Here is a 22,218-nt window from a genome sequence, read left to right on the forward strand (position 1 = left end):
AACTAAATATATTCCCCCTCCTTAGAACAAAAGGGTTTTTAGCCTCTTCTTAGTGATTTTATATTTGTCTAAAATTATCTCCTCTTCATTTTTTAAAAGAGGAAGCTCTTGGTTCCTGGCTTCGGATCAGCATAGCTCCAGCCATTGCGGGCACTTGGGGAGTAAACCAGTAGATGGAAGACCTCTCTCTCTCTCTCTCTCTCTCTCTGTGTGTAACTCTTTCAAATAAATAAATAAATCTTAAAAAAAAAAAAAAGAGAGAGAGAGAGAAAGCACACTAGATCTTAGAATTCAAGAAAGGTGGTACCTCTTTATCCTTTATTGCATATTTTTTGGAGAAAGGAGGGGGTTGCTGTGGAGCGAAGGAGGCTTTCCTTTTTTTCACTCTTCATGCTTTCATTTGTCTGGATTTTTAGAATGTGACAGTATTGGGGCTGGCACTGTGGCTTAGTAGGTTAAGTCTCCACCTGCAGTGCCAGCCTCCCGTGTGGGTACCTTTTCAAATCCTGGCTGCTCCTCTTCCAATTCAGCTCCCTGCTAATGTGCCTGGGAAAGTAGCAGAAGATGGCCCAAATTCTTGGGCCTCTGCACCCATGTGGAAGACCCAGAAGTTCCTAGCCCAGCTCTAGTCGTTGTGGCCATCTGGAGAGAGAATCAGCAGATGGAAGACTTCTCTCTCTCTCTCTCTCTAACTCTGCCTCTCAAATAATTAACTAAATCTTAAAAAAAAAAAAAAAAAAAGGAGGAGGGGTATTGTATCCATGCAGTGCATGGATATTGTACAGGGATATAGTACTTGAGTATTTTGAAATAAAAACAAGGATATAGTTCAAAATAAAGTAATGCTATAGTACAAAGTGAAGTCTATACAAGTGGTAGACTAAAAGGATACTTGCCACTAGACACAGAAAGAAGAAATGGGCTGAGACCACATGCTAGGCTTGTTTGGTGTCATACAAGAAGTCACTGAGTTGGTTGTGAACTGAATGATATTTGGCAAATTCCTGGAAAGGTCCCAGAAACAGGCTTGGTCCCTGCTGTGGCCCTTGGGGAGGTGTGGTGTTTGCCTGGAGCATCTTGCTGGAGATATGTGGCCTACAGTCTCATTAACTTTTGACACTCCTGCTCTGTTTTTACTGATTTGTGGGGAAAGTCATTCATCCCTTGTGGAAGAGACTTAGGATATATATTAAGGGATTTTAAGTGCTGGGCCAGAAGATGAAGTACTTAGAAACACAAATAGCAGTCTCAACAGTGCTTCCACTGGAAGGCTGGCATGGGAACATAGACAATGGATGGGGCAGTGTGTGTGTGTACAGGGTTAGCTACGTACAATTTGGTTTCCTGAATCATATCCTTGAATACTGAATTGATTAATTAATTTGAAAGGCACAGTTAGAGAGAGGAAGAGAGAGGGCTAGATACATAAAGAGAGAGAGATATATCTTCCATCTACCAGTTCATGCCCCCATTGGCCACAATGGTCAGGACTGGACCATGCAGAAGCCAGGAGCTTCACCCGGGTCTCTTAGGGGGATGACAGAGGCCCAAGTACTTGGGCCATTCTCTGATGCTTTCCCAGGTGCATTAACATAGAACTGGATTGGAAGTGGAGCAGCTGGAACTTGAACTGTTGTTCATATGGGGTGCTGGCATTGCTGGAAATGGCTTACTGCAGTACCACAATGCTGACCCCCAGATGAATTATTAATCAGAGTGTTTAACCCATGAAAAAAAAAAAAAAACAGGAAGACGATGAACACTATTTTTTCCCCAAAGAAACCTTTTATTTAAGGAATACAAACTTCATGCATCTCATAGAAATAACTTCAGGAACACAGTAATTCTTCCCACCATACCTATCCTCCCACCCACACTCCTCTTTCCTCCCTCCCTCTCCTATTCCCAGGATTATTGTTTACTAAGATTTATTTTCAATTAACTTTATATACAGAAGATTAATTATATACTAAAGAGTTCAACAAATCGTATAAAAAAAACACTTGTCAACACTAATTTTGAGGCATGCAGGAAATAGTAAAATCTGCTGAACTATTTTCAACTCTCCACAAAGAGAACTTCTCTTGTGACAAAACTGTCAACCCATTAAGTTTGGAATTTCAAACTGGAGAGTGCTAATCACTGCACTGTTATTTTTGTAATATATTCAACAGATTATTAGGCAGCCATGACAATTTTTACTATGGAGACCCTGTAGCAAGGAATATAGAAAGTATAGAAAGGATGGTACCTTCAAAGTACTGAATAAAAAGCAAGTCATGCAACTCTTTTTATACTCCAATTTCATTGTTAGAAAATAAAAAAGTCATGAAATGCATAAATGCTTAGAATAGTTTTCCTGGGAAGGTTGTTTGTTTTTAAAATTGGGTAAGATTCTTTAGTGGTTAAAAAGTTAAAGGTGGATTGTGAGAATGCAGTAACTGCTGATTTTCTTTAAGTCTCCCAGGAGGATGCATGGAATGACCAAACAGTTGTTTAACCTCATGTAACTTCCTGTTTTTTTTTTTTTTTTTTTTTTTTTTAGAACTGGTTACTAGACTAGTGGATTAACAAAACCCTGTAGACATGTATAGCCTGATTTCATCACAACATTTGATAATCTGTTGATCAAGTTTCTTTGGGTTGCAAGTAACAGAAATCTACTCAGATTTGCTCATGTGAAATGTGAATCCAGGAGAACCAGAAGCACTACATATAATCCAAGGGAGTAAGTTCAGCTGAGGACAGAAAGCAGTGATTTGTATGTAATCAAGAATCAAGGCAGGTATAGGTGTTTGTCGTGGTGGTTAAAATGCTGGGTAAGACACCATGTCCCCTTGGGGTCGATGCTGTGGTATAGCAGGTAAAGCCACTGCCTGCAGTGCCAGCACCCCACATGGGCAACGGTTCAGGTCCTGGCTGTTCCACTTTCAATCCAGCTTTCTGCTATAGCCTGGGAAAGCAGTAGAAGATGGCCCAAGTCCTTGGGCCCCTGCACCCACGTGACAGACACAGAAGAAGCTCCTGGCTACTGGCTTCAGATCGGCACAGCTCTGGCCATTACGGCCAATTGGGGAGTGAACCAGTGGATGGAAGACCTCTCTCTCTGTAACTCTTTCAAATAAATAAATAAACCTAAAAAAAAAAAAAAAAGACACCATGTCCCATATCATCAGAGCAGGTGGGTTTGATACCTGGCTCCAGCTCATTCAGCAATGCTTTGGTCCTAATCAACATCTTAGTTTCCTGGGCCTCATGAATTTGCTCTAACACTTTTCCTAATCTCCTTCCCTGTCCACATTCTCAGTCACTGAGAGACTCGTTAAGTAAGAAAAACAAGGAATTAGAACTAATACGTTTAACAGCAACCTGACTGACCTACATCTGTAATCTTTTCCTCCTAGAACAGATGAACCGTCTTCAGTCAACCTTTGCACTGACTCTCATCTCATCTCACCTACTTCAGAATTTGGCATTGGGACTGGCATTTGGTCTAGCAGTTACCACGCCAGTTAAGATGCCTGTATCCCATATTGGAATGCCTGAGTTTGAGTTCTGGTTCTGCCCTTGACTCCAGCTTCCTACTAGTGTAGACTCTGCGATGCAGTGGTGGTGGCTCAAGTGACTGGGTTCCTGCCTCACACATGGGAGACCTGGTTGAGTCCACAGTTCTTGGCTTCAGTCTAGCCCAGCCCTGGTTGTTGTGCACATTTAGGGAGTGGACCAACAGATGTGTGCTTCCTGTGTGTCTGTATTTTTGTCTCTGCCTTAACCAGGGTCTCAATTGCTAGGCCCAACACTTGCTCTAGACAATGGCCTTTTACCTCATCTTCTTGATGCTATCCTATTGTTCACTAACCATACAATACCCAGAATGATCTACAATAAAGTTTAAGTCAGATTATGTCCTTATTCTGCTCAAAACTCTTCTTTGGCTTCTCGTAACTTTTATAGCTTAAACAGTATGGTGCTAACTACAGCTCACCACTGGTCTCTGGGTGAGCTCATTCCTGTATACTTCTCAGGTATGATCTATTACACTTTCTTTCCTTCTTTGTATTCAGTCACATTGGCCTCCATTGTTCATTGTCAGCACCAAGCACACTCCTGCCTGACATACCCTTTGCCTTGCAAAGTTTTTCCTAAGCTGTGCATGTCTTTCCTCTCCACTTCCTCCAGGACCAAAGTTACCTCCTTAAAGGGTCTTCTCTGACTACAGTATAGCACGTATAATTTACCTCTTGCACCTTATTTTCTTCCTACTCTCGCCCAAAAGTATACTATCTACTAATTTAGTGTGTCCTTTATCTCTTTGACTAGAATGTCAGCTCCATGAAAGCAAAGACCTTGTTTGTTTTGGTCACTTAGATTTCTAGCACCAGAAATATACTCATGCCATAAACATGTTACATGATAGAATGTGAATAAACCAAGTAGAAATTACTCCAGTATCTATGTTCTAGGAAGCATTTAGTTTAATGAAGACTTATCTTGGAAGCTGGTGATTGGCTTTGTGGGCGAGAGAGGGGGGGTATTAAACATGAGACCCTGAATTTTGACAGGAGCATATGGATGGGTGCAGGTGTCATTTACTGAGATGAGGAACATGAAATCAGATTTGTAGAGAAAGTTGAGTTGGACATCTAAAACTGAGATGCTTAGGGACATTCAAATGGCAAGGTTAAGCAGTTGGGTATGAAAGTCTGGAGTGAGCTGATTAATTTTCCTTATTCTTGAATCTTTTTTGAGTTAGATTTTCTTTGGTTGCTTCTAAAGGCACCCTTTTGACACCCCCATGATTAAGGATAATTCAGACTCTATAGTAGATGGACTTTGTGGCTGAAATAACCCCAATTGTTCAGTTAATAGGGTCTTTATTTTCTGATTGAAGTGTGGGCTTTCTGATCGCCAAGGGTGATAACAGAGAATGTTCACCATATGGACAACTCTTCACTTTATTGAGAATCACAGCTACCTGTTCACCAAAATGCTTCAGTCCTAAAGTATGGTCTCCAAGTGAGCACACGGGTCCAAGTAGCTAAAAGCCATTTAACATGGTTATCTGCTCAGGTATATGTACCTTGTATAGGAAATGGATTCTTCCTGCTGTTTCTCAGTTTACTCTAGCTGGCTAACTGGAATACACATCCATTTCAAAAAATCTGAGCACAGGGACTCTTACTCTGTACAGTGTATCTAGCAGATCAAAACTGCAACTCCTTGACTTAGGTGGATGCTTCTTGTCCTGGGTAAAAGTGTTTCCAGCTTAACGATCAAGTGAATTTTCCTTTGTCTTTTACAAAATCCTCCAGTCTTTTTTCCTGCAGAGTGGACACTTTACAAAGAGACTGAATTCATGGACAATCCAGCATTTTGATGTGTTACTTCAAACATTCTGGGAGCCTCATAAAACAATGGCATTTCTGATGTGCTGCAGATGTTGCTTTTTTCCCAATGGTTTGGGTCAGACCAAACAAGCATCTCTAGCCACTTAAACATTAAATTTTTGCTTGTGAATGTGTAATAAAAGTTTTGGAGAAGTTTTAAAAAAATTTTTTAAAAGGATTTATTTCACTTGAAAGGCAGAGTAAGAGAGAGGAAGAGACAGAACTACTGGTTCACTTCCTAGATGGCCACAATCCAGAAGCCAAGAGCCTGGAAATCTATCCAGGTCTCCTACATAGGTAGTAGGGACCTAAGTACTTGGGCATCCGTTAACTTCCCAAGCACATTAGCAGAGTTGGATTCGAAGCAGAACAGTCAGGACTCCAACTGACTGTGATAAGAGGTGCTGGTCTCACAGGCTGTGGCTTAACCTACTGTGCCGCAATGTGGCCTATGAGAGGTGTTTTTATGCCACAGATGAGGTGAGATGGCAGAGAGAAGAGCCCTTTAATTCCCTGGAAGCTGACCTGGCTTGCTTGAAGCTGCAGGGCTGATGTGAATTAAAATAGAGCCTTTGATAAAGTATTACTAAAACACAGGCAAGTCTATTGATAACAAGCTCAAAAGACACCACAATCACCTTCTCTTTTAAATATTCTTTAAAAAAATATTTATTTGAAAGGCAAAAAGAGAGTGAGAGAGATATTTTCTGCCTGCTGATTCATATCCCAAATGCCCGCAACAGGCAAAGCTGGGCAGACCGAGCAAGAAAACCAGGGACTGTGATATGTGGTTTGCAAGCCACAAACCACAAGTCCATCCCCCTTTCTCTCTATTTATTTATCTGAGAGGCAGAGAGACAGCCCCCACCCATAGGTTTCTAGGCAAGTATCTTGGCAGATGGAGAGAAATGTGAAAGTCACTACCACTTTAAAACTCTTTTGCCATTGCATTTTTCTGAGTTGCTTCATACAGGAGTTTGGCAAGATTATATTTTTAAGATGTTTCCAGAACTTGAGTCAGAATCTTGAGTATTAATTCTTCTGCAACGCACGTTCAACTCAAGTGGTTATTTTTAATGTTTCTTTAGATTTTTGGATGGTGTAGGATTAATACCAATTCATTTAACTACATAATTGAAAACAAATATTTAAACTCTCAAGTTTCTGGCTGTAGTTTGCAAACTTTTGTCTCCTCAGAGGCTGGACATATAAACACCAAGTATTTGTTGACTACAGGAAGTTCCTAGAAACTTCACTTCTAGGAAGAGACGGCAGGAAGCGGCGAATCCCAAAACCTGAATAATCCAGTTCTTGGCCAAGGCACTTGGAATTTCCAATAGGTCTATTAAAGAATAATTTTACTGTTGCCCTGAGTGGAACGATTAACGATGTCTTAAAAAAAAAAACCACCACCACCTCAACACAGAAACCTCGTAAAGATGATTCATGGTATTTATACTCGTATACTTTAATACAAGGACTAAATAAAAAAGTCGAGCGAATTCTTGGTTGACTGGACACTGTTCCCCAGGCTTAGTAATTTAAAAGAATCGTGGTAGGTTTTCAGATTTACAAACAACACAGGCAAAACAAAAACAACCCTTGTACCTTAAAACAAGCAAGTTACCTGCTTCTTTGGCCGACAAATTTCAGGAGACAAGCAGGCAAGCAAAACCAACATCTTAATCGGAGAACGTTATCTCAAGACACAAAAGAGGCCCGGATCGTCAGCGGCCTCAGCCTGCGCACGCCGGGCCAGCAACGCAGCGGCTGCAAGGGGAGAGCTCAAATTCACCGGCCCGAGCGGCCCCGGCAGGTGCAGCTGATGCGGCCGGCGGTCGGGGTACGCGCGTCCGGTCCGGGCTCGGCGGCCCCGGGGCGCCGCAAGCGACAGAGCCGGGGCACGAGCAGCATCCTTTCTCCGGCCGGGCGCTTCCAGAAGCCCAAGGGACAGTGGCGTTCGTCTGAAGTGTCAAACACACCCCGATCCGCCGCGGCCGCTCCATCCCGCTACGGAGCATCCAGAAACCCTCGGCTGGGCTGAGGGCCGAGGAAGCAGCCCCTCTAGCCGCCCCTTCGAAAGCGCGCTCCTTGTTCTCGGTGGTCCCGCGCGCGGCGGTCTCAGCCCACGCCACTTCCGGTTCCTTTTAAAGGCCACACGCTGCGCGGCGCGGCACGGCGCGTGCGAGGAAGGCATTAAAAAGGGAGCGGGAGGGCGGGCCCGAGGAGGAAGGGGGAAGAAAACTAGCGGTAGAGGGGGCGGGGGAGGCGCAAAGGGCGCGCTCTGGCGTCACGTGACCGGGACGCGCCGTTCTTCCGTCGGCCATTTTAGGTGGTCCGCGGCGGCGCCATTAAAGCGAGGAGGAGGCAAGAGTGGCCGCCGCTGCTTCTTAATTCTTTTTTAGTGCAGCCGGAAAGAGCGGGAGTGCGCGCCGCGCGAGAGTGGGAGGCGAGGGGGGCAGGCCAGGGAGAGGCACCGGAGCCTTTGCAGGCACGCGCGCGCCGCCTCCGTCTTGTGTGCTTCGCGAGGTAGAGCGGGCGCGCGGCAGCGGAGGGGATTACTTTTGCTGCTAGTTTTCGGTTCGCGGCGGCGGCGGGTGTAGTCTCGGCGGCGGCGGCGGCGGCGGCAGTAGCACGATGTCGGAGGAGCAGTTCGGCGGGGACGGGGCGGCGGCGGCGGAGGCGGCAACGGCGGCGGTAGGCGGCTCGGCGGGCGAGCAGGAGGGAGCCATGGTGGCGGCGGCGCAGGGGGCAGCGGCGGCGGCGGGAAGCGGATCTGGGACCGGGGGCGGAACAGCGGCCGGAGGCACGGAAGGAGGCAGCGCGGAGTCAGAGGGGGCGAAGATCGACGCCAGTAAGAACGAGGAGGATGAAGGGTGAGTAAGGGGCGGCCCGGGATAGTGAGGCCCGAGTAGGCCCCCTCCCCCTCCCGGCTCCCCGCCTCTAGGCCTCGTTCCCGCTCTCGCCCGCCGTCCGGGTCCCTCTGCAGCCTCCGTGCACTGGTCTCCCCTTCTCCCCGTTGGGCTCCCCGGGGCCCTCGTTTCCTCCTTCCCCTGCCGCCGCCCCCTCCCCCATCACACACGTTTCCACCTTTAGCCGTCACCATGCCGCTCGCCGGCCCGCCCTCCTTTCCTCCCTCGTCGTGGGTCTCCTCCCACCGGCAGAGCCGCCAGGAATTTTTTTCCCGCCTGTCGGGGGTATCCCCCCCCCACCCCCTTTCCTGCTGTCCCTCGCTTTCCCGAACGTTTAATGAAGTCCGGGCATAAACACGCCGCGGCACAAAAAGTCGTCCTTCCCGGGTTACTACGGTCCGCTCGGTGCTGCTCCCGGCAGCCCGAGTCGCTGCGATTGTTTGTAAGCACACGCTTTGGGGGGCGTGCGGACTGCCCACCTGCGCTGCTCCCGCGTCGGCTTCCGGGCCGACTTTTGCCTAGTCTGTGGAGTAAAGTTTCGCCTTGGGGTTTGCTCGCTTTCTCCACCGAACGCTGTCGCACAGTGGGTTCTCCATCGGCCCTGAGCCGCCCGGGGCTGGTGGGACGTGCCGGTGCTGTCGGACTCGGGCTTGCTCCGCGGCGCGGCAAGTTCCCGGGCAGCGGCAGGGCCTGCGCTGGACCGGGGCTGCTGCTTCCTGCCCTGTCCCCCGCCGTTATTCCAAACGCGCACTCTTTTCGCGCCCTCGACTCTTGGGCTCTGGGCTCGCCAACTGTTCGTACAGATTTTGTGCAGTTTCCATTTTTTTTACAACCCTCCTTTAATTTCGGGTGCCCAGGAGCATTTTGGCCTCTCGATTTTTCTCACCCAGTATAAAAGGAGGCCGACTCACCCTCCTTGATAAAATAAACAGATCTAGTATTATGCTATGGGATTTCTTCTCCCTGTCTTTGAGTACAAACTTGCTTTCTCTGATTGGCGTGACAGTTGTATATACTACCTAAAGCTGCATTTACTAGGCTGGAATGCGGCACTTGGGATCGGGAACATAATACAGGAGTTAGGGGAACTAAGCGGGGGATATCTGGTTGGGTTTTCTTATTCCCATACTGATGACTGATCTTGGGTAAATGCTTTTGTAATAGGGAGTGTGTGTGTGTGTATTATGTATGTATGTGTGTGTATTTTTCACTTTAAAGTGTTGGTGGAAGGTAAACGTGAAATACCGCTTTAATCCAGTGTTGGAAAACACGAATTCCTTCGTTGGGAAATAGCCCAGGACTTGGAGGGAGAGTGGGTGGGAAGGGCAAGAAGCACTTTGGAGTATAGAATTCAATAACCCCCAGCCCAGGCAGACTTGTCAGGCTGTTTTGATTGTGCTGGCTTTGGGGGAGTGGAGGTGGAAGGGGATATGAGGTTTTTTCTATTAAGGAGAGCTAATCTTGAATTCTGTGTAGTTTAGTTTGAGAAAGGGATATGTCAAATATTTGGAAATTTAAGTCATTAACATTTTGGTTTTTGCTTTCTGAATTGTTTGGACAGAGGCACCAAAATGATTGCATAACTTAATATTTGGGACAGGTTTTCTATTAGCCCTGAGTTTTCAGATCACAGAGCAGCTGCCTTTGTAGTTATCTACTGTTGAACTGAAGTGTAAATGAATGAAAAGTTTTTAACCCTTACAATGTCAAAAACTAAAACTAGAATTTTGATTGGTTGCTGTACCGGTTGTTAATTCCCTAGCCATTCAAACTCCTCCCCACGACACACTGAAGCAGCGGCGGCACAGCGGGAAGAATGGTAAAACTTTTAAATTTTATTTCTGTATTATAACGGTTTCAGTAATCATAACATACAGAGCTGTTTACTGGTTAGTTGCCCATTGATCCCCAGGAAGTTTTAGACGTTACCGTAGGATATCTTGTACCTGGGATATAAAAACTTTTTAGCATTGTGCATAATCTTTGGGCAAAGTTGAAGCCATTAACGTGGTGTTTGGTCTCCAGCAGTGCATGTAATTGCAGCTTGGCCACTTTAAGCTAAATATAATTAGTAATGGTATCTGCATATCTGGACAAGAAAAATATTACTGAATTTCACATCTGATTTTTGTTGTTGAAAAACTTCGTTGTAATTAAGTTTAATGCTACATATGAAGACTCCTTGCTATAAAATACTGTGTGTTTAAAATATTTTGCATGTTATACTGAAGTATTCTGGAGATGTCAAAAGTAAAACCATTTAACTAGTACTGTTATGTAAAAATGTATGTCTCATTTGCACCGTATTTGTAAAGATACCTTTAATAAGAATTGAGTATGTACTATTCAGAGGTGGGCTAGTGTGGCTTTCCACTACAGCTCTTACCAGATTTTTTATTTTCAGTGTGATTTGGCTGGAATGTTAATTACGGTTGGTTGACATGTATTCACAATTGCATGACTTCTCTTTGGAGGCTGGTAGGTTGAGTATTGTTCTTTTTATTCCGCCTTTCCCCTCTCCTAAATCCCTCAGGATCATATTTGGGTTTTTTATGAGTTTGTATCTACCACCACTAGAGATGAGGAGGCCTCTAGTTTGTAGATAGTTTCTGTCTGCACAGACTATTTTTAAGAGGCCATTTGGTATATAATTTAAATTTTACATAAGATTTGCATATTACTATAAAAGTCACTGAAATCTGTCCAGTATTAGATTGGGAAAAAAGCAGATGGAAACAGTAAGCAAAGGGAAAATCAAAAAGAACGAAAAAAATATGAAAAAGTGGGGTTGGAGTTTAACGTACAGAATAAAAATATGTGAAGCTTGTTCTCCCTGCTTGGTGACTACTGGACACTGATCAGTTTTACTGCTAGGTAATATTGGCAAATTATAAAGATTTAAGCCATTCTTTTCCATTATCAATTTTACCTGATTTTGGTAATTTGAAATGAATGACCATAAACTTCCAGGGTTGAAGGACAGTGTTTTGACAAGAATTTTACTTGCCCCACTAAAGAAAGCTATGTATTCCTATAACTTTGTGAGTGACTTCTTTGAAAACATTGACAAATACTTATGAGTGATTTTGTCACGACTGAAGATAAGATCCTACTGAGTTTCAGTTTAAGTTAAATTTATAGTTAAATAATGTATAAGTTCTTTATGAAAAAATGTTCTCAAGTCCTTTAAACCCTTTTTTGGTGTGTGTGTGTCTCGGTACTTATCACCATATTTGTTCCCTTCTCCGTCTCCAACTTTGAGGGATATTGGGCAAGTTTTGTAACATCAATAGTGAGGGTAAGACTGGTTCGTAGATATAAGATTGTCTGAATTTGATTTGTTGCGCACAGTTCTGCATTCATGTCTTTCTAGAAATCCAATTTGAAAATAAAGTGGTTATTCTGTAAAAGGTTTTAAAAGTCAGTTTGTTGTGGACATAGTTTTTTTTCCCTTTACCTTTTACACATAAGAATGAAGAGCTATTTTTAGGACCGCATCCTTTGTTATACTTCTAGTGGATGTTTCTACAGTTTACTATGGGGCTTGAGAATAATTGTTTATTCCATAGTAAAATGTCTTCCTTAGTTCACCTTGCTTTAATCTTTCCAGCATTAACATTCCTAGTTTTTACTTAAGAGCAGTTGCATTGGAGTTTCCCATTTTACTTTATGGTGTGGACTCATTCTGTTCTCTGCAGTGCTGCAGTTCTTTTGGGGTAGGTACTTTAAACTTACATAGTGTCTGGCAAAATATACATGACCATTTAGCAGCTACATGGGGGGAGAGTTTTCAAAACTTAAAGATCATTGGAAAATTAGAGTGTTGTTAGCATTCAGACAGTTTAACAAGGTAGTAGATGCGTTATGTTGATTTTCCTGCATTGGGTTGGGTAGGAAGCCAAGTAATTTCATGCAGTTCAGCCAGAGCATAGCAGTTATTTCCTGTTAAAAGTGTATTAGATCTAGTCTTGGAATCCCACTATAGGTTGTCACCTGTCTACTTTTGAAAGAAAGCTCACGTAATTTTGTTCTGAATATTTGAGATCATAATCGATAACCCTAGTACTTCTAGGGCAGTCTGACATTATTTTCTTTGTAGGACAGTACTTTTAGAACAGTCTCTTCAAATTTACTGGCCTCTGATTCAGTGAAATTGAGTTAAATGTGAAGTTGAGTCCCATGTAGATATGGGTCTCAATTTTTGCATTCTTTGGAAACTTTGACAAATTTCTTGGGTTAAAACTGGAAAATTATGCCCCAAATCTTAAGGTGCACATCTAAAGGAGTAATATTGTTTACATTTCAAATTCTCATCTAATATGAAAGATAGTAAAAATCACCTGACCTTTTAAGCCTCGAAATTGGAGAATGTCATTAAGTTTTTCAGTGCTGCTTTTTGAGCTAAGCATACTTATTTTAAACTGTGTTTTTTTTTCCTCAGGCCATGTGACCCCCTTCTGTAAACTTAGTGCATACTTTTTAAATGATGCCTTGGGGACTCTGATCTGTAAGGCTGCCTTAGCAGAAAACCGTTGAGTCTGCTGTTGTGTGATTTATGGCCCACATGAAGGATGCTTAGTTTTAGCCTTCAAGTGATAATACATGCCATGCTTGAAAACATTTAAAAAGGAATAACTTTTTTTCTTATTCCACTTAAAAACTGCACTTCAAGTGTGTGCAGATTCACAAATGGAGTGGAACATAACTTCTGTTAGTCCCAGGTTTGATTTGGCTTTAGTTTTACTTCAGTATTTTGGTAGATAGGGCACTGAACTGGATGCTGAAAGCGTGGGATCTGTTTGTGTTACTTCATTTTCAACCGTGTGGTCTCAGGTAATACAACATGTTTGTTAACTTGGTTTGCTGACTTATGTATTGGAAACAATGCTCACCACAGGAAGATTGACTACATAGCCTGCTTTTATAGTTTGTATTTATCCAGTGCTCTAATAGTTGATACTGCCAGTGATTTACTCCTGTGGAGTAAAGGTAAGCATGTTTTAGTTTCTGGAGTATTATGTCCTGCCTTGGTGCTAGGTGTTTCAGAATGTTTATAAGTGGGAGGGAAGACTCCTCTTTACTGGCAGTGTGTGGTTGGTAATCATTTTAACTATTGAGTAATGTGCTGTAAACTCCTGCTTATCTAGACTTCAAATTTGTAAAAAAGCCCCTTCCTCTTTAGTCTTTTGTCTTACTCAAAAAGCAACCAACAGACAATGTCGTGGAATGAATCTCCTGGAGATTTTCCCTTTTACCATTGGGGAGTAACATTTTAAAGCACTGAAAGAGTGTACAAATTCATCAAGAAAGATAAAAATTATCCGAATTGACTTCTAATAGAAAACTTCATGGAATTATGATTGTGTAGTGATCTCAGTTAACCAGAACTTTAACTTTGGTAAGGAAACACCATTCCTTATCTTCTAGGTAAATGGGAGTTTACCTTAGAAAGTGGATTGAGTTTACTAAGAATGTTAAAATTGAAATCTCTGCTAGTTTGTAATGAAGAAAAAAGGAAAATATTGGGTTAAGTATTTAGTTTATTTTAAAAATGGTCTTGTTTATTGTTTTCTTTATTTTTTTTTTTTTAAGATTTATTTATTTGAAAAGCAGAGTGACAGGGAAAGAAAGAGATCTTCTACCTGCTGGTTCACTCCTCAGATGGCCGCAGAGGCCGGAGCTGGACCACGCCGAAGCCAGGAGCCTGGAACTCTATCCGGGTCTTCTCTGTGCCTGGCAGGGACTCAACTACCTGGATCATCATTCTCTGCTTTCCCAGGTGCATTAGCAGGGAGCTGGATTGGAAATGGAGCAGCTGAGTCTTGAACCGGCACTCTGATGTGGGATGCCGCTGTCACAGGTGGTGGCTTAGCCTGCTGCACCACAATGCTGGCTCTAGATTTCTTTTTTAGTAATAATTTACCTTCATTCTAAAGTATGGAGTAATGAGGTTTAATATAGAGGAATTAATCTTGCTTTGAAGAGGTTTCATCCATTGTTTGTCTTGAATAAAAATGGGATTCTTTTTCACAGTTAGCTTGAAAATGTCATCTTAGAGTATATAGAAAGCCAGGAGAAATACTAGTTGGAGTTTGGTATTGAAAAATAATACTGGAATTTAAAATTTATTGACTGAAGTTTCTATATGAAGAACTTCATTGGCTAACCTTAATTTTCTTGCTAGTTTTAAGTAATTAAAAACTGGTTGTGTGCATTATAAACTAGACAAGAGTGGCTTTTATGTAAATTCTAAAACCACTCCCAAACCATGTAGTGACAGTTGGAAGGCAGAATTCTTTCCCATAGGTAGATGGTGGCTTCAAAATCAAACTGTATAAAGAAAAATGCTCCTGTCTTGTGTGCTGGTGAGATTTCATTGTAGTTTGTCATTTTGTGGTTTTAAAAGAATAATTGCAATAAGAAGATATTAGATTATTTAAATGAGGGTTAATGGTGTGTTTGCTGCAGCAGTGTTTGGCCAGTGTATACTTGCAGGGTATACAGGTTGGCATTCTGTTGTAGTCTTTAAACTGTCAGAACTTGTTATTAGAAGTTGTTACTAAGCCACAAATAATATATGATCATAAGTTGTTAGGGAGTGTTTAATAATAATACTTTTTTTTGGTTCCTATTCCAAAATTTGGAGGAAGTGTATTGTTTGTCATTTTGCCTTGAATAAAGTATTGCAATGTAAAGTATCTTTAAATAAAATACTTCCTGTTGACTTAGGAATGTTAAACCTAGTAACTTTAGTAGATAAGAAGATAAGCTAAATTAACAGGGTAAACAAAAACTTTTTCCCTCTTTCCCTTTAATGTTGGAAGGTTTATAAAGCCTATGAAATTAAAAATTTAAGCCATGAAATAAATGAAAGAGTTGCTTTATTATCTTTACTCTTTGCCCCTTTGAAATGATAAATTAAGTACTTAGCATGTGTCAGACTCTGTTCTTTGCCCTTTAATTGTAGTAATGCATTTAATTCTCACTTCAGTTATATGAGGTAGGCTCTTTACAAATGGGGAAACAATGTTGGAGCTTTATGTTTTTACATAGGGTCATACTTTCAGTAACAGAGTTAGAGTTTAAACCTAGGCGGTTTGACTTTACTGCCTCTGACCTTGTGCTAAAAATTGATAAAATGTTCCACAAAGCAGCCTAAATTCCTGAATGACACCACATAGCAATTTGAATAGTCATCTGTCCTGAGCTGTATAACTTGATGCATTTGCTTTTCCTTCCGTGTAGTATCAGTATCTGAAAGCATAGAGACTTCTGGTGTTGAGTAGGTATTTTAAATTGAATACTGTGTTGCTTTTGGGGTACTGAATATTTAGTTCATTGCTAGGATTGAGGAAATAAATTTTGCTAATATAGATGAATTGGGATTATTGGTTCTCTTAAAATTTAGGATCAATTTGTAATATAAATCAGTGTTTTAGAATTTCTTTTATTTGAAAGGCCGATGGAGAAGGGAGAAAGATCTTGCTGGTTAACACCCCCAAATGCACCTAACAACCAGAATTGAGCCAGGCCAAAGTCAGGAGCCCAGGTTTCCCATATGGGTGTCAGTGACCCTGACTTGAACCATCATTTGCTGCCTTTCAGGGTGCACATTAACAGGAAGAGGCGATTTGAAGCAGAGCCAGGACTCGAACCTGGGCGCTCTATGATAAAGGGTGAAGTCTTCCTAAGCAGAGTCTTAACCTGTGCCAGATGCTTGCCCCAGGATCACATTTCAAGCTTACATTGTAGCATTTGGGACCATTTTTGTTGCTACTTGAACAAGTCTTAGTTTATGTCTTGGCTGCTTTGGGTTTTTCTGAAGTTCTGTCATTGCGGCTTTTTAAAGTGCACCTCTCCAGGAGTGATAGTGGATAATCTGGACAGGCCTTGTGCTTTAAGCAAGATACGGTTTTATAAAATGCAAATAATCTAAATTGGTGTTAACTTATGCATATCTCAGGGAGACCTCACGCCAACATTCTGGACAGGCCTTGTGCTTTAAGCAAGATACGGTTTTATAAAATGCAGGTAATCTAAATTGGTGTTACCTTATGCATATCTGAGGGAGAGCTTACGCCAACATTCTAGAGGTGCTGAAATAAGTGTTCATTTTTTTCATAGTAAACCTTTTCGCGCTATGCTGTACAGTTACTGATTGCTGTGCCTATGGAATAAAGAAGGAATGGATTTAATGTATTCCATTTAGTAAAAATGAAATGGACTTGGTATAGTTTGTGATCATTGTAATGTATTCACTTGTCTGGATATCTGTTGTCCAACAGTCATTTTTAATTGGAGCAGAAGAAAACAATAATGCTTTTGGGCTGCCCCAAAATTAATACATTTGTATTAAAGAAGGGCCACTTATGTGACTACTCAGAAGTAATTGCCTTTTACTTTATGCAAAATTTGGAAAGTTTGGGAACTGGCTACTTTCCATGCAGAATGGAAAAAAAGACATTTTTAAAACACATGGGTGATTACTCTCGCAGAATGAAAAACTAGAACTTGTTAAAAGCAGTAAGGAACTAAGATGCACTTGGGTGTAATTGCTCTAATTGTAGAGGCAAGCATTCTAGAATAGGACATATTAATTAATGACGACTGACCCATAGAATGTTAGAATTACTGTATTTGATTATGAAGGCAGAAGAATATGTGCTGTAGAAAAAAAAATCATTCCAAGAAATTGAAGGTTAAATAACTGGGAAGGATTAGGCAGCACTTTAAGGAAAGTGGAACTCTTTTTTACGTGTTTGCTTATTTGAAAGAGTTACAGAGGGAGAGACAGATCTTCTATCAGCTCCTTCACTTCCCAAATGGCCTCAGTAGCCTGGGCTGTGCCAAGCGGAAGCCAGGAGCCTGGAATTCCATTTCAGTCTCCCACATGGCTGGCTGGGTCCTGAGTACTGGAGCCATCTTCCACTGCTTTCCCAGTTGGATTAGCAGGGCGCTGAATTGAAAGCGGAGCAGCCAGGACTGGAACCATGTCCATTTGGGATGTCGTGATGCTAGCCCCAAGGAAGGTGGAATTCTTGGCTCCTCATTCTCCAAGTGTGTTGCATAGCTGAAGTTTTACCATGTATTCTTTAATTTTGTTTGAGAAAGGTAATCATTTCATGGAATATGTACCACTGATAGTCTACCAGAATAGTTAATATTCTGGATAAATGGGATTGGATTATTTAGGAGGAGATAATATCTTTAGTGAGGAACCTTTTTAACTCAAAGGGTAGGCACATTTATTTTAATATCTTCTATAAACTATTAAAAGTGGGAGTTTGCACAGAGAACACTTTACTTGAGCCAATTGATGAGTTAGTATGTATAAAAAAATTGACTTCTAATTGTGAAACACAGTTGTGGCAATTAAGGATACTTTCCCAATACAAATATGGGTTTGGTTAAATAAAATCAAAATAAGTTCTGTCTTGATACCTGAATAGTAGACCAGACAGACTTTTGTTCACCTTAAACTTTTTAAAATGAGGCTTGTGTTACAATTCTGATGCTTTTAGGCTGAAACAATTTTAAAGTTTAATTACTGATGGACATTTGTGTCTTCTAAAACTTGCCATGGCTCTGAACAAGAGCTCGTTACTTGTTATAGTTCTATCTCAAATTTAGAAAGATAGTATCCATGTCTTGAAAGGATCAATGTTGGTAATGAACTTTATGAAGGAAGTACCCTGGATCTTTAGGTTAAAAATCAGGTCTTTTCACTGTGACTGAAAGGTATTTTTTGACAAAAAAGGTTGTCATAGCATTTACAGGAATAAGGATTGTACATTAGAAGTAAAATTTTAATGAAAGAACTTGTATAAAAACTTGTATTGAAAAAAATTTTTCCATGGAACAGTAAAATAAACATTTAAAATACCTACACAACATTATGGATGTTTTTTCATGTTCATTTTATTTTAAAATACCAAAAGAGGTAAAAGTGTTAATTTAAGCATGGGGATTTTTGAGGAATCTTGAAAACTAAACATATAAATGGCCCTCTTCAGAATATAAATGCAATTGAAAACCTGTCCTGAAACGGGAAGTTCAGCATATGCCTTAAGTAAGACTTTGTACTAAAAGGTAGCTTTGTCAGAAGTAAAACAAGTTTGGTTTAAGAGAACAGATCAGTAACACCTCAGTTAATCAGGCATCTGTGGGGAGAGAATGAGCTTTAGTGGCAGTATCTTAAAAGCCCACAAGATGGAGATGTTTTGTAATGAAAGCCCAATTGAATGTCTTACTAGAGCTGGAAGTCAGTACCATTTCCCAGTCCTATCCTTGACCCATCCCCAGGTACAAAGAAAACTTGAGCAAGCATGGTTTTTTCCATGGTGAAATTTTTAGTCCTCAAATAACAAATTCTGACAGTTTATCCTTAAAACAAAAATTTCCAGTCTTGTTTCTTTAAAGGATAGGTTGTATAGGTCAGTCTTTTTTGGTTTTTGTTTTTAGACAAAGGGAGCAGATGTAAAAAGGATCACAGAGTTGCCAGATTTGAGCTTTCACACATTTTGCCACAATAATGTTAGTAGGACTTACCTTAACATTTTTTGACTGTATCTTTGGTTTTGTCCTGGTGGTTTAACAATTTTATTGCTGGTTAACTGAGGTTCTACTGTAAGTAAATCTAATTAGTGGATTTTTGCTTTCATTGGGTTATTTTCACTAAATTACTGATATGCCTTTATTAAGGACTCTTAGCACATCAAAAAAGTTGGTTCACAATTTGTGAGACTAAAGAATTTTCCATTTTATGTGCTGAGAGCTTTGTTAATGATAACTCTTACAAAGTTAAGGAGCTTCAGCATAGACAGGATGCTGGTTGCTGTGATCAGTGGACACTGCATAGCCTTTTGACAAGTTTAATGACGATTTGGAAGAGAAATTTGAAGCTATGATTTTTTTTTTTCTGCTAACGATATCTAATATGTAATTTAACAACACTTAATGTACAGCCTTAAATTTGGGTACACAGTTATCTTTAATGAGTTGAAAGATTTAATTTGCTGCTTGCTCACTATTCTGTAATTATTAGGGAGCAGCAGTGAGAAGCCAAACTGTATCTGGAATAGGATGTTCTTGATGTGTGGCTATGTAAGAAGAATATCTTAATATGCTGCCCAGTAAATTGGTGTGAAATGGAAAAGGTGTGTTATTGATTTAGGTAAATTTACCTTAAGGTAAAGTTCAACTTTTCTGACTATATTAATACTGCTTTTTGTCTTCACAGGAAAATGTTTATAGGAGGCCTTAGCTGGGACACTACAAAGAAGGATCTGAAGGACTACTTTTCCAAATTTGGTGAAGTTGTAGACTGCACTCTGAAGTTAGATCCTATCACAGGGCGATCAAGGGGTTTTGGCTTTGTGCTATTTAAAGAGTCGGAGAGTGTAGATAAGGTAGTGTGCTATGTATTCTCATCAGTCAATACAAAATACTAAAACATGCAGAGTTGCAAGGAATTTGCTTGTTATTTGTGGTTCCCATTTTACATGGATAGGAAGGAAGAGGTACAGTTCTTCCCAATACATTGTGAGAAGGGAGAGGGGATTCATTCATTTTTTTACCGAATGTTACCTGTATGTCAGCCTTTAGTAAATTAAACTTAAAGACAACTGATTAAAGGTTGTGCTGCGATGAAATCGCAGAAATACATGTTTTGCAATTCTGTTAGGGAGGCACCTTTTGACTGACTTTTGGTCCTGGGCTAAGGGGAAGTAGCAACTATGTTTGTATATGTTCCTGGCAGTTGAAGGAGATGGCTAACTATTGGCTAAATTTGCCTCTCCTAATATTTACAGACGTTTAGATTTAAATAATGATAAAAGATCACATTAGCTTATGTCACATTCTCCCCTGATGGATTGTAATTTAGTCAGCATATGCCTGGCTTTAGCTATATTTAAAAATAAGTTAATATTCTTACTTAAGTTATACATATTTAAAAATGAAAAACTTTGATTTCTTTAGGTCATGGATCAGAAAGAACATAAATTGAATGGGAAGGTGATTGATCCTAAAAGGGCCAAAGCCATGAAAACAAAAGAACCTGTTAAAAAAATTTTTGTTGGTGGACTTTCTCCAGATACACCTGAAGAGAAAATAAGAGAGTACTTTGGTGGTTTTGGTGAGGTATGTTATAAATGTTTTGACCCAGTTATGTCCACATAGTATGAATGTGATTGTCAGGTTAAGTAGCTTCAGAAGTCACTGGGTTTTGCAAACGTATTCAAAGTTAGGTCAGATCATGTGATTGGTTTTGGATGTTGAAAATAGTTTATCAGCAGATCTTTGAATGTCAGATGATTGTGGTTTCTTTTTTTTTTTTTTAACTGAACACTTAGTGGATGCAAAATATTGCCTGGCATAGGGTACACAGAAAAGAAATAGATAAGCATTTTTATCTGAAGGAGTTTACCAGATGAGTAGGAATAAAAATAACAAGGGAAGGAATGCAGGAAGAAATGTAGGTTGAGTTAAGCTATAGAAGAAAACAGTTTTGTTAACAGGAAAGGAATGAATTAAGAATAAGGTATAGTGCTTTTTCAATGAAGTAAATGCCTAAGTACAAAATTTTTTATTTTAATTTTTGTAAGCTTTTAAGCTTTTTATTTAGTGAGAGAAATGTATAAGAGAAAGTGCAAATTTAATCAGACTAATCATAGACTTAGTGAAATAGATAATGTTCCTTTTTTTTATTTTTAAGATTTATTTTTTTAAAGACACAGAGTGAGCTTCCATCCTCTGATTCACTTCCCAAATGGCTGCAACGGCCAGGGCTGGTCCAGGCTGAAGCCAGGAGCTACTTCCAGGTCTCCCATGTGGGTGCCGGGGCCCATGCACTTGGGCCATCCTTTGCTGCTTTCCCAGATGCATTGGCAGGGAGCTGGACGAGAAGTGGCTCAATTGGGACTTGAACTGGTGCCCGTGTGAGGTGCTGGTGCTGCAGGTGGCAGCTTCCAGGTTCCTTTTATGTATTGTTCAGAGCTAAGCTTAGGATGTAGTGGCCTTGGCTCTCTAGCTTTGCTTAAGCAAGAGCAGGCAGTGTTGGAATAGCTGCTGCCTTCCCTGAAATGGCACCAGCTAGTCTAATATGAGTGACAGTTTCCTTTAATTTGGGCATATGCTGTCTAGCTTGCAGTAGTCCTCAACATTTTCCTTCCCTACTTTCTCCCAAATGCAAACATTCTGTGTTTTTCTTAAAATGAACACTTTATTTATGGGCATTTGGGTTTGTGATCCTTAAGGAAGTAGCAGAGATGTCAGTCAGTACCTGGTCAAGCTTGTTTTGTTTTGTTTTTTTACAAGTAGTTCTGAAGGCTCTTCTGGTAGAATAGATACACTGACTCAAAAGTGTCTTCTAATAATTAAAATAAGCAGGTGGAGAGAAAACAATAGAGCTTAATGACCAAATGTTTTCTTACACAGTTTTTCCCCTCTAAACCTGTGCTTTAAATCTCAATAGATGCACACTAAAACTTTTTTTTTTTTATGTCAGGTGGAATCCATAGAGCTCCCCATGGACAACAAGACCAATAAGAGGCGTGGATTCTGTTTTATTACCTTTAAAGAAGAAGAACCAGTGAAGAAGATAATGGAAAAGAAATACCATAATGTTGGTCTTAGTAAAGTAAGTTAAACATCTATTAACTTGTAGAGAAAACTAGCTAGTGTAGTTGAATGGTTTAGCTTTGTGTAAGGGCTTCAGTTTCCCTGCTTATGTTTTCAAGACATCTCATTGGCTCTTTATCAGTGTCATTGATCACCTTTGTTTTTATTGGGCAGAAGGAGGATGGAATGATTTGTTACTTTCAAGTGAATTTTTGTCTTGACTTTTATCCAGAAATGTTTTTTAGGACCTGGCAACTAAAAGAAGTAATGTATGTCATTACAGATCATCAGAAGTGATA

At 40.7% G+C, this 22,218-nt stretch overlaps 2 protein-coding genes across 7 annotated transcripts in view; one reads left to right on the top strand and one right to left on the bottom strand.

The window, feature by feature from the left end:
• The window catches only part of ENOPH1 (enolase-phosphatase 1), a 71,193-nt gene extending 63,861 nt beyond the window's left edge, over nt 1–7,332 (bottom strand). Inside the window, exon 1 of the mRNA XM_070047969.1 lies at nt 7,015–7,332. Within this exon, the coding sequence (XP_069904070.1) occupies nt 7,015–7,068 (54 nt within the window). The 5' untranslated portion in view covers nt 7,069–7,332. The remainder of the gene's footprint in view (nt 1–7,014) is intronic.
• A 382-nt stretch (nt 7,333–7,714) lies between these two features.
• The window catches only part of HNRNPD (heterogeneous nuclear ribonucleoprotein D), a 17,709-nt gene continuing 3,205 nt past the window's right edge, over nt 7,715–22,218 (top strand). For 4 of the 6 annotated variants that reach the window (XR_011378383.1, XR_011378384.1, XM_070047965.1 and 1 more), the window contains exons 1-5: nt 7,715–8,263; nt 10,062–10,118; nt 19,539–19,707; nt 20,279–20,440; nt 21,807–21,938. Coding sequence is in view for 4 of the 6 variants with exons in the window: in XM_070047965.1 (XP_069904066.1) it covers nt 8,025–8,263; nt 10,062–10,118; nt 19,539–19,707; nt 20,279–20,440; nt 21,807–21,938 (759 nt within the window). In the remaining 2 variants the exon portion in view is untranslated. The remainder of the gene's footprint in view (nt 8,264–10,061; nt 10,119–19,538; nt 19,708–20,278; nt 20,441–21,806; nt 21,939–22,218) is intronic. The other 2 variants (XM_070047966.1, XM_070047968.1) reach the window with 1 other exon arrangement.

Source organism: Oryctolagus cuniculus, chromosome 8, assembly GCF_964237555.1.
Source record: "Oryctolagus cuniculus chromosome 8, mOryCun1.1, whole genome shotgun sequence".
Taxonomy (NCBI): Eukaryota; Metazoa; Chordata; class Mammalia; order Lagomorpha; family Leporidae; genus Oryctolagus; species Oryctolagus cuniculus.